The following is a 12,624-nucleotide window of genomic DNA, read 5'->3' as shown; positions in this document are numbered from 1 at the left end:
CCATGGAAGAGTTCAAGCAAGCACGAGAGCAGGCCCGGGACGCGAAAAGACAAACGTTTGAAAATGCTCAGTTCGCTCTCCAGCGCGAGTTTGGTGATGATCCTCCGCAGAAAGGGTCAGTTTCTCATCGTCTGCGGAAACTCCACAGACGATGGGTACTGCAAAACGCAAAAGTGGACAAGTTACGTAAGAAATTTGAACGTGCAGAGGAGCAGTATAATCTTGCTGTACGTGATTTGCGAAACGAAAAAGGACGACAACGCAATCGCTTGATTCGTGAGAACTTGGAGCGGTATAAGAACGAGCAACCGGTGATCGACAGCGAACGGCAACTATCCGGAAAGATGGTCGATGAAGAAGTAAAGGTCGCTTTAGAAAGCACCGGCTATATGACACCACAGCATATGACCCTTATCGACACTGTCCTGACGATGCCGGGTACGACGGTTGAGAAAGAGTATGAGCGTCGAATTGCTGCAATCAATGCAGTGATTGCGGTATGTGATGCAGAAGAGGGCGCACCCTCGCGGCCTCGTGTCACCCAAAAACGCTCCGCCGATGCTGCCAATATGCCACCGGCTGCCGCCTTGCCTAAAAGGCAGAATCCAATCCCTTCACATAAGAGCGACGATATGTTTTCCCAGGCTATCGCTTCGGTTTGCGTCAAATCTCCAACAGAGAGACCAACGATCTGCTTTATTTGCCTTGGTAGCCCTATGCTGCCACAAAGCGATCGCATGAGAACGTACAAGAATTCTGGATCTCTGAGCCGACACTTCGTCAACAAGCATATCAAGCCGTTTCCAAATGACATGCGTTTTGGGTGCTCTATCTGCGGAGAGAAGTTGGAGTCGAAGTCTGCGCTACTGAACCATGCAGAAAGGGTGCATGGAACCGTCTCCCGCTCTTCTAGAACAGCTCTTGGTATGGCATAAATACGAAATAGTCTCCGTTTTCTCACTTCATGAAGATGTTACCGGAGTTCAGGGTTATGGGTGCGATATTTGTTATTTCAGCTGGGATTTATAGACTTATTTGGGTTTTGGTAGAGCTGGTCTTTGCCGTGTGACAAGAATGTTTGATCTTCGCTTCCACGAATCTGGTCAATCCTGGGTAAAAGACACTTTGTAGTCACGGGGTATGACCACATGTACTGTATCACCTTTCTCGTGTTGTGGTCTTCATTTCTTTACTGGGTGTAGCCGTTCTAAGCATAAGAGTCGTCTCCTGGCAGGCCGCGTCTTCCCTTTATTTTCCCGAGCCACAGTTTCCTTGGAGCCTCAAACTAGAGATAGGCCATGTTATTGACGGACCGACGAGGCCACCAGTGCACCTGTCTGTGCTTTATTTCTAGGCCTTTGGTATGGGTTGCCTTCTATTTTTGAAGCCTATAAGCAGTCGCGAATTACGAGTCCGAATCATGAAGCTGTAGTATGGTATCACAGCTAAGAACTCGATTGCAAGCGACAAGTAAAACGGGCATCGGTCTCCGGGCGTCTTCCAAATGGCGTTATACACCCCGTACCTTACGGACAATTTAACGTTGTTTGCCCGGATACTGGAAACTACTAACTTGTAGTATTGAGGACGACCAATTGATAATAAGATAATTGACCTGATGATCTATTGTAATGATCCACAGTCTATGTAATCGCGCCAGGCCCATCAACACCCTCCTGGTATTGAAAGCTGTGTGTGGCACGATTACTGTGTGTTACAACACAGTTATTCCGGTATGATGAAGATTACCATACAAAACACACAGAGATATTCGCCGGTAATGAATAACCAAGTGTGACAATACGGTGCGGGGAAATCACAGAATTTCCCCCATCGCAGTTGACTCCCAATTTTGCCACCATTGAGCCAACCCTGAGCCAACCCTGAGCCTACCCTGAGCCAACCCTGAGCCTACCCTGAGCCAACCCTGAGCCTACCCTGAGCCTACCCTGAGCCTACCCTGAGCCTACCCTGAGCCTACCCTGAGCCTACCCTGAGCCTACCCTGAGCCAACCCTGAGCCTCGGTGCTCAAGGAAGACATAGCAAATACAAATTCCTATGTACTCACTGTTCAAGTTCAACATTTTAGATTCTGTTTTGTTTTGGGATTTTTTAGAACGTGTGGTTGTATTTTGTCTCTGTCAAGACTATAATGTTCTTTGATCTCAATCTGCTCAACTTGAATAATATGCGGCCTTACATAATGCTGTTTACCATAAGATCCAGCGAGCTACGAGAAATAGACGTGATAACGCTTGGGCAGAATGGTTCGCTATGTCTAGGTTTCTTAACACTTGTTGCATACGGGGCTATAAACGCAATTCACACTACAAGAGAGCAGAGCAGCTCTTGCGAGAATGACTAGATCATCCCTCGGGCGATGCTTGGCCGCCAACAGTGGTTGCTACTGGATTTTAGCAAAATACGATATGTTGTTAGCAAAACTTACATTTCTTAGAAAATCAATCGATCCTGCCGTCTCGGTGGCGGATAAGAAATCCACCGCAGCGGAATCAATTGGCCAGCGCTCTAGATCATTCACGCCAACAACGCCTTCATCTTTGTCATATTTCTGCATGAGCCGCATCGTAATTGACGGAAGCGCGGCAATATATGCAGCTTCGGATTGCTGTGACGTGCAATCTACACAAAATTCTAGAGACGCTGTCATTTGTTAGCCAGACAAAGCAAGAGAGGTTCACCAACAGACCTATTTTGATGGTCCCGTCAATCCCGAACAGTATCTCGTTACACGCCAGAGACTGATGCGCAAGGCCAAATAATGCTAAATAGCAGGCACCGTCGAGGATCTAAAAAGTCAGGACAGCTCATCAAACAGACTACGACGGGCAAACCTGGAAGATGATGGATCCCAATTCTGCTTCGCTTGGATAAAGTGTGGGAGTAATCACAACATGCGCGAGGGTCAACGGCAAGTCGTCAACCAAAAAGAACGCAAGCTCGTCGTGCATATAGCATTCATGCAAGGTGAGGACGTTCCTATGCTCGAGACGCCCGAATTTGTGGATTAATCTTTGAGCGTTCTGCCTCCGGTATGTCCGGATGGCAACCATGCGAGACGGACGGGTACGGCGCGTGGCAATCGTAACTTTCCCGGCAATCTCATATGTAATTACCTTCCGATAGGTATCCCATGGCGACTCTTGTCTTACAATCAAGACGGACGCAATATCTCCAACACCGCACAAGCGTGGTAGGCAAAGGCTCTTACGAGGCCCAGTGACAACCTTCGATTGACTGTGGCGGCGCAGTCCGGCAGCTTTCGTGGCGGCAGCCGTTTGAGTCTCGCAGGTGGTGGGTCCAAACATTGAAGTGGGGAGCTGGGATTGGGCTTTGATAGTGTCAAGGTCACATATCATGTTCTCTCTGTACGGCTTGGTTAACATGATGTGAGAAGTGTATTACTTCCAGTTTGATCAGCGCAAGCATTCAAAGGGAAGTGTGACCCTATTTATTTATACGCGCAGTGATACGAATTGGTTCTACTGGACCCCAATATCTTTTTCGATAATTTGAATGTTTTATTGTTTTCTCAGCTCAAAGATTATCGCAGTATGATCGACCGCCATAAGATGAGGCTGCCGAGCCACGGTCCCCACCTAACACTATCACCTGTACATATTGCGTGTTACGACAGATGATCAGCTGTTCAGCCCTCATTAATATAGCGCCTTGAGTCCACTGAGGCTTTGTTTCACACGAATCGACACATGGCCTGACTGCTCAGTATATTGGGCTCTCAATTAACTACCTCAGGATTCTGTTGCCCACAGCAGTACTAAATGTTAAAGGGATGTTATCCTCGAACAACATCTAGATTTTGTATGACCGAAACATTGAGGGTGTGATACTGTCTGCTTTCAAGTATCAAGGCTTCAGATATGTCAGACCATAGGATACGGCATTTTTCCGTTGCCTCTATCCCTATTGGTTATTATCGATCGAGTCTTGTAATTGCTCGGGCTTACTGAGAGGACTACATTGTCTACAATAAATTGTTCAACCCATCGTCGTACCTGGGATCTCATAGTCCATGGACTGATGGATCTGTGGCTTAGTAGATTCTCAATCAACAATTCTGAGTTACATGTCCAACCCATTGCAATGGCTAGTCATGCTACCAAGGGTAGCTAAGAAGAACGAGGAGCTTCTCAATCATAAAGCCGTTCCTCATCCGCAGCAGCACACCTCCGGCACTTGTCTTCTGGCTGTGTCTGTGCAGAACAAAAGCCGGGCACAGCATGTATTTCAAATTCTTCCCTCACAATAATCTCTTCGTACCTGCTCAGTAGCAATTGTGTGGCGAGGTGCATCGTGGCCCACTCCCTGGATGAAATGGTGTCGGAAGCTGAGATGTGATCAGATACCGCTTGTAGGTATTGAATCGTATCGTTTACCATGTTTGTACTGATTGCTGTAACGCTTACACGTCTCTTTCGTTGCATCTCTTGCGTTGCCAGTTTTCGTGAGAGGGTTGAGGATTTGGCTGCTCTCTTTTTCCCTTCCGGAGGGGATAGGTCTTGAGTTTCAGCCTTCTTGTCGCTATGAGGCGATGTAGAGTTCCTTGAGCTAGCAATAGAGGTAGCAAGAGATGTAGCTACAGAGTCAAGCAGGGACCGGTCAACGGACGGTTGGAAAATCTGGCTTGCGTTGCCGCGATCCCCGTGGATGAATTGGCCGACGACCCGTCGGAAGTTTTCATCCGATTCATTACCTCCATGAAACAGGTTTGTTAGCCAATGAATTCCTCGAGAAAGGGGATCTAGAAGGATGATACCAGCTTGCCATGTATGTCCGTTTTGACCTTCTGTGTCTGGGGTAATGGGCCTGTTCGATGCCCGTGACAATTTGTAATCCATAATTGTTTGGTTCCCTTAGTACGGGTATTGTAATGACAAGATCTTGTAGGGAACGAAAAACTTGAGGGAATTGACCATAAGGACAATCACGACCTTTAAATATTGTGCGCAGAAGCGGTCATGTCAACTTTGAAAAGTATATTCACAGTTATCTTTTCGCGGGTTAGCCTTATCAGCACCGGCTCTTAGGAGCACTGTGAACGTCAATATGTTGCCTCAATCGCGGTACATACACCCACGCGACGATGGGACCCAGGATATCCGTATCCACATGCAGCCCGAGCCACTAATTGATTTGAAGGAGATTCCCAGGAGCAACATGGCTGCCAGATCATAGTTGGTCATGAATAGGAACGTGCGGAAGGGAGTTGTATTTCCGACGCCTCGGGGTCTGATATTGCCTCACCATTCAGCCGCACCGAAAGCCACACACTACAGAATTGCTAAGACCGCTCAAGGATTAGATTGATTGACTGAATTTAATGCGTGTCCATCTTTTGATTTGACTAGCCAACCGATCATGGCCGATGTTACAGCAGTGTCGTCACGTTAAAGCTCATCCTGGAGTTGCTTGGTGCAAAAGACATGTTGGCTGTCGATCACCTGTGTATAAATTTTTTTCGTCAACCGTTGTACAGTATGTGTAGGGACTTTACAAAGCTGACTTCGGAAACATGTGAGGCATCCAGGAATTACATAGCCAGGAAATTGTACGAAGCTTGCAGGACGTTATTGATCCATTGATATTTTTGTTGGCGGCTGTATCGGCCAGTGGGAATCCACATATTAGTCCTGGGATCTCCCTTGTCTCGTGAGGGTCTCACGTATACATAGAGGTGGATGGTGTTTCAAGATGAACTATCAATGTTAAGAACAAATATAGTTGACTCTAACTACAAGATGTAGGGCGAGAAAGCCGCTTCTGCTTCCTCGCGTTCAAGGGAGCCAGGATGCATGTCCCGCATATCATTTCTCCACGCATCGAGTGTGCTTCATGTATAACCTTGAACAATGCGACTAGAGCTCCCAGGAATTAACACCGTCTTTCCAGGAATGAGACGAGAAATTTCGGTCGCCAAATAAGCCCAGACTTCATGCTCAGGCATGTAAGGGCCCAGCGAGAATAAAGTCCCACTACGTGCTTTCTCAAGCATCTATATATTGCACTCTTCCTACTTGATCACAGATACCACTCGAGAATAGAACTCTCCAAACGGAAGATTACACCCCAGATCTCACAATCACCCCGAGGCATTTACAGCTATTCCTCATCATGGCCTGGAATCCAACTCATCTCCAACGGGTATTGGGCCAAGCATTGGGCGACCCCCTGCACCGTGAGCGGTGCATATGGGGTCACTGTCAAAACACCGTGCCGATTGATTCCCGGATAAACGGAGTATTGTGCTTTCAGCTCTCCAATAACTCTTCTTTCGCATATCCTTTAGCGCAGAGATTATCTTTGGCTGCAAAGCAACTTTTTTGTTTTGAGTGCAGACGTCACAGCTCTCGACGAAAGGTGTGGGCCGACCAAATTTTGCGTTTGTTAGATGCTCGCCTGGATCAAGCCAAAGATGTCATGGGTCAATTGGAAATTCATGATTCGCCTCTATTGGTACATGCGTGGCCAAGCAGCATGCCCTACAGCGTTGACATGGCCGTGTTCCCCAATGAGGCATTCTCAAAAACAAGGAAAGACTGCCCGAAGAGGCAAATCGAGCGGTGCTTAGGTTGGCCGGAGCCGTGAAAATCCGTCGTCCGGATCTTCTCCAGACGAGAAACCCCTTCAGTTGAGCTGTATCCGTTACATGCCTCTAGTGATAAACACGGTGTTCTTCGATAAAGAAAGTTGATTGACGTTCTCTGGCAACTGTCGCATGTTTCCCACGGAAGTGGCCACCCGAAAGCTTTTGCTTTTGCAAAACCCACCCGCAGCCTGCTACTCTCCTCGCGTGATCTGGGTCAGATGATGAGTTGAGCTTGACTCTGTTTTGTGACGCTCTGTGGTGAGGGACTGCAAGTCAATCGAGGTGTCTGTTGTTTCTTTTTCATATTTTTTTATGTTTGTTGGGGACACCTCTGGGGATGGGGCAGCTGATCGCCGCGTGCGTTCGGATTCAGAAGCGGTGGCAGGGATATCTGGGAGATATTTTGATCGACAGGGAGAAAAGATTTTGGATGAATTTTGAAGCTTTCGCTTAAGCTTTGGGAAAGAAGAAGTTAACATCTTTTTGATAAGTCCCAATTGTATTTGCGCTTGTAGTGTGTAGAAGACTGACAAATGGTAGTTTGAGGAGATCTTTAGAGTTGGGAAGTGACTATTACATCCGAAGGATCATTGGGAACCGGATAGAAGACGATAACTCCGGTCAAACGATTTTGGCGCCGTTGCCAGGGAGACACATGGGCCGTGGACTGTAAAGGCGAGTGATATTTAATTTAGGTAACTCTCGTGATATGAAGCGCTATCTGAAATCGAAATCTGCATCACCGTCGTTCAGATGGTTCGCAGTCACAATAACGTTACAATTAACTTCAACGAACTCTATTCGATTTAGGATCCAATGCATCAGGAATACACTTGCAGGCCACCATTAGGGATATCATCTGCAATATGTGTTGTAAGGCTTCACCTGTCGCCCAATTCTTCATATAACTGAGTATTTGGGTGAACAACAGGTGAGATCGAGCATCAACAGTTGAGTAACTGTTTACTGAACTATTCAGCGCTGTTGAAAACCAGACCCGAGGGGATACGAGTGCAATCACAGCAGCCTTGCTGTGACTTACCGGTCTATAAAAGGCTCTCGAGCAGAACTTTTCCTCCATTTCATTTCTACAGCCGCGATGGACCATCCTACCTCGCCTTCTCCAATTGATCGGCCAGCCAAGAGGCAGCGTCGGATGTCCCAAGATGGAGAAGATGAGTCCTTGGAAAACCACCCACAAGAATCTTCAAACGGCACAATCATCGAGCCCAAGGTCAGTCATACCCTCTTCGGCAGGAAATGAACAGATACATTAACACTCTGCAGATCCCAGTGACACCTGGTGCCCTGACGGCGGAGTTTATGAAAATTCTACAATACAATGACACCCTCGCTACGCCAGCCCTGAAACTGCTTGACCTGTACTTTTGCCTATGGGAATGCTACGTGGTCAAATCTGCCGAGAAGATGCGACTTGAGGATGAGCAGCGACAGCTTCAAGAGTTGAATGAGTGGCTAGCAAGCGACAGTGACATCCTTCTGCAGCTTTGCGAGGAACAGAAACTGGTATTGTGGGATCGAAAACGAGCAGTTCAGGCCCTTTGTAACGGTGTGGTTTCAGCCTTGCAAGCGAGTGATGCTCAAGCCTGCCGTGTTGATGGGAATTGATAAGGTCTCAGTATTGTTTGACACTCGTGGATAAGGACACGTTTCGATATTTCTGCTATGTATTTGTGTTCTCTCCCGAATATCGTCGCTGATTTTAGAGGAGGTCCATGCAGGGGCCGATGAAGATTCCGTTGGGCTTGGTGACGGGGTGTTAAGTTTTCAGACTGTTAATACAGCCAACGCTTGGTTTTCCAGCAACTTAGCACCTGGCCATAAATTTCTCCTGATTTCCTGGCTCTTGTAGTCAAAATAAACAAATGTCTGCTATGCCTATGACATTCCCTCCTTCCCAACCCCCGTTAAATCGCCGGTTTATAAACTTCTGTAATTCTCACTAGCGTTTGACGGCAACTTTAACAGATAGAAACTTTGAATGGAAATGAATGGATTGAATAAAAAGAATAAAAATGAACTGTACCCATTGATTCAACGATTGTTGTGCTAAAATTGGTAGACTGTGCTTTAGATTTCGACCTTCACAGTCAACTACATTTCCAACAACAGTGACTTTCTGGTGGTTGGGTGGGGGGAATGAAACGCACTCCCAATTCCCATCACCAAGCGACTCTCATTCCGTAGGAGCCTCACCAGCCGGTTCGACGAGAGATGGAAGTTTGTTGGCAGACTTTTTCTTTGTTTTCTTTTTGACACTCTTCGTGGGAATAGAAGCTGCTAACAGCTGCTCCGGTTCTTTGGTATATTCCAGAGCATACCCATGTTTGGCAGGTTGCTCTGGGCTGGGTGATCTGGACTGCTCGTCGACTGATTCAGAGTCAATTGCGTCAGCTTCCTCATGTAGCTCGATCGAGCTAGAAGAGCTAGAGGACAATCTATCCCGATTTTGTTGTAAGCTAGCCTGCAAATCATTGTTCAACTCTACAGACTAGGTCAGTATAAGTATGAGTGTAAGCTGAATTCGCTTACCAAGGCCTCTGATACCAACGAATCGCTTGCAAGTATCTGAACCTTTCGTGAGGATCCACAATTTTTTGTTCAGTTGTTCCCGGAGGCTTTGGCTCTCCTCGGATTCACCTGCTATTTGACCGACCAAGTCTTTGGGCATCTCGAATGCAGTTATAGGTGTAAAAAGCGTAGGCAGTGCACTGAGAAGCTTGACTTCTATTACTTCGGTGGCAATGTCATCAACAAAACGTTTGAGTGCAACCTATTTTCGGCATCAACAATTTAATCAGAGGATTTAATTTAGGCGGTGGGAAGGACATACCTTGTAGTAGGAGAGCATGCAGTCAAGTGCCTCCTCGGACGCAAAACGTGTCATGTCTGGTATAGTATTCTGAAGAAGAGAATTGAAAAGCCCTTGAAGATTGATGGCGTGCAGCACAGGTTCAGAGGTTGAAAGAGTATCAACACCAAAATATGATTGAAGAGCTTTGCGGAAGGCTTCTTTTTGGCGATCAGTGCGAGTCTTTTGGAGTGTTTCGGTGAAGTAGTGGTTGTAGGTGATAGGATGGCCTCGTTGATGCGGCATAAGGAGCTCTTCGCTTCCCTTCTCCAATGCATGTCGCAAATTCCCCAGAGCTGGCAGAATCACCTTTTTGAACAGGGCCTTTGAAGTAGCCTCGTCTGCCACGTAGGAAACTGCATGTTGAAGAAACTCTCTTGCAGCCGTCCAAGCCGCGGTAATGTGGCTGTGTGTTATGTCTTCCCACGGGCCGCATTGTTCTTGAAATAGATCCTTAACGATCAAAGGATTAAAAGTACCAGGTAACTCTCGACCCCTTGTCTTTTTGAGAAGCGTCTCGATATGCTGAACATATTCCTTTCTTGTGAGACATACTTGAGTTTTGGAGCCCGATCTTTGATCTTCACCTTCAAGCACATGGCGGAAATGGCCACGGCGGGAGATCTTTTCCATGAATTGCTGATTCAGATTTTGAATGACTGCTCGGACGCGCTTCTGGTACCCATTTTTTGTTTTCGCATCTCCGAAGAAAGGCTCGTTGTAAGTGCCGTCCACTGCTGCTTTGACCAGAGATTGGAATGCTTGACTGATATGCAAAAGATACGACCGTTGTTCGTCTAATGTTGCGCGAGGGTCGCCAAGCTTCTGGAGTTGCGACCGACAGGAATCGATCTTTGAATTTATCTCGTTGATCAGGCTTGGAAGTTCACTTGCAATTTGACCAAGGAGCAGACTGCTCAGACGATTTCGCAATGAGTCCACACCCACAAGTGATCGAGGTAAGTCTTCCCAGATGCCTTGGGAAAAAAAGTTCAATTCTTGCATGTTCCGGTCGGATAAGCTCCACTGGCCTTTCTCCGAATCCATATTCATCAACACATGCCATCCTAGACGGAACTCCACGTCTTGATTCTTAGCGAGCGATACAAACGAAGCCTCACTTTCAGATCCTGGGACCAGCGTATCGGGCTTTGAGATGACGCCTAATGTCCGGTCGCCGGATGGATCAGCGTCCCGCGCTAAACGAAGGACGATCTGGTTTGCAAAATCATTCTTGGCGGAGACAACAGCAAGGATGACACTTCGTGATTCTCTCATGTATGACTGAACCACATCTTGGACTAGTTGTACATCGGCCGCCGACTGCTGTCGTGTTTCTGAGTGGATCAGTCCCGGAAGATCGACGATTGTTAGATGTGGCCGGTCAGGGCCCGAAACCTCAACCCGCAGAAGGTCATTCGAAAACGCTTTTCCGTGAGTTGATATTCCCATTGCTGCCTTTGCATTCTCTATCAAGTTTGCAAGGCCATCAAATCCATCGAGTTGTTCGCAAAAACTGCCAAGTGAATGCTGCTCTGCGTCGCTGCGCGATTGGTGAGGAACAATGGAAACCCGAACTCCCACTTGCGAGTTCTTCCGAAGAACCAATTCAGTTGGGAATCTAGTACACAGACTGCTTTTCACTGGAAAAGAAACGCCGGAAATTGCTTCGAGAACGGAGCTTTTTCCGGAAGATTGGTCTCCGCATACGATTATTTGTGGAAGAGAGATGTAGTGGCTGATGCCTTGCGATCGGAGTGTATCGATGGAATTCAAGAGGTCCAGCTGTTCTTGAGTACATAAGCCATCAAGGGCATGTGTTGTGAAGTTTGTCAGAGTCATGTTTCATTTGAATATGGAGATGAGTCGGAAAGATACACGACATAGACCACAGCGCAAAAGCCACATATTTATACTCTCAAATACCTCCAGCGCTGCAATGCCTCTTTCGCCACAAATTTCCTGTCCTACGGATATCTTCGTACTGCGGTTACAGTGATGCGCCACTACATTTTAATGCGCATACCTCTACTCCAAATTCCGATATTCCCTCAATAATCGACCGTCTTGGTCGTATTTCTCATTCTTTGGCGTACTTCATTCTTCCTTGTCCTCCGGCTGCCCATTTGGGGCTAGCATCACTCTAAGCAACATGGAGAGATGCGTTAACCGTTTTATCCGAATCAGTAGTATGAGGCTGCGACTTCGCTGCGTAATTTCAGTGGACAAATATAGGCTATTAGACCTATATTTACCAAGGGATAGGAACCACTGGGGTGTATAAGTGCGACGACATCGTCCAGCTTTGGGCGAAATGGCCATGTAAGTTCGGCAAGCACCGCGAGAAGGCGATTCTCTAGGCAAAGGGGCCGGTAGTCAGGACTTCGGACAACGACAATTCCTACCGTATGTAATGGTGATTACAAAAACCACAAACAAATCTGGCTTCTTTTACGCTTAGTCTAGATCTTGCCTCCTGTATTTCTGTCGTAAAAGTCCCGAGGATATTAGGAGATGTGGTTGGCTCAACGTTGCTCGCGCCGCGTACCGATCTCTCAGATAAATTACGAAGAAGATGTATGAGAAATATGTGAGTGGACTACAGTACCCAAGCAGCGACGTGTACCTCCATTGTCTTGAATTTGCAATTGACTCCCCGCGGTAGTTTTATCAGCGCCAGGAAACCAGTAACCAGTGTACAACATGCTCAACTCATGAAAATGCTCAAAAATAGTGTCACTGAAGATACGGCCTACTTCAATCAAAGGGATACAAGTCTAGCCCCCCGCTGCCGGTTTCCCGATGAGTCCGCAGTGGAACAAAAATCGTGGGATCAAGACGTCCGGGGAACTGCTCGGGTGAATGAAGAATACAACAAATCAGTGTGGAGACTTGTCAACATCCTTGCCGACACTGTAAAGTATTTATTCCGCACTTCACTGTGGTTTAAAGTGAGATTGTCCCAGAATATGTGGGATTATTCGCAGACACATTCCATGAAGGCTATAATATACCCTTCTTAGTGTGAACTATCGAAAAAGCATAAGCTGATCTCCAAGCAGTAATTCTCTTCATTTCAACATTGCATATTTTCCACTTGTAAAAGTAAGACATAGAACAATC

At 46.9% G+C, this 12,624-nt stretch overlaps 1 protein-coding gene across 1 annotated transcript; it reads right to left on the bottom strand.

The window, feature by feature from the left end:
- Positions 1-8,826: 8,826 nt before the first annotated feature.
- Positions 8,827-11,343, bottom strand: N7446_012097 (putative dynamin GTPase; the record flags this gene model as incomplete). Its single annotated transcript, XM_058520839.1, has 3 exons — positions 8,827-9,134; positions 9,183-9,423; positions 9,484-11,343. The coding sequence occupies 3 exons, from the start codon at positions 11,341-11,343 to the stop codon at positions 8,827-8,829; spliced, it is 2,409 nt and encodes an 802-aa protein (XP_058367125.1).
- Positions 11,344-12,624: the final 1,281 nt, after the last annotated feature.

This window comes from Penicillium canescens (assembly GCF_028828765.1).
Source record: "Penicillium canescens strain IBT 15451 chromosome Unknown utg000009l_segment0_segment0, whole genome shotgun sequence".
NCBI lineage: Eukaryota > Fungi > Ascomycota > Eurotiomycetes > Eurotiales > Aspergillaceae > Penicillium > Penicillium canescens.
The sequence above is the reverse complement of the archived record's forward strand: the minus strand, read 5'-3'. Positions and strand labels throughout refer to the sequence as shown.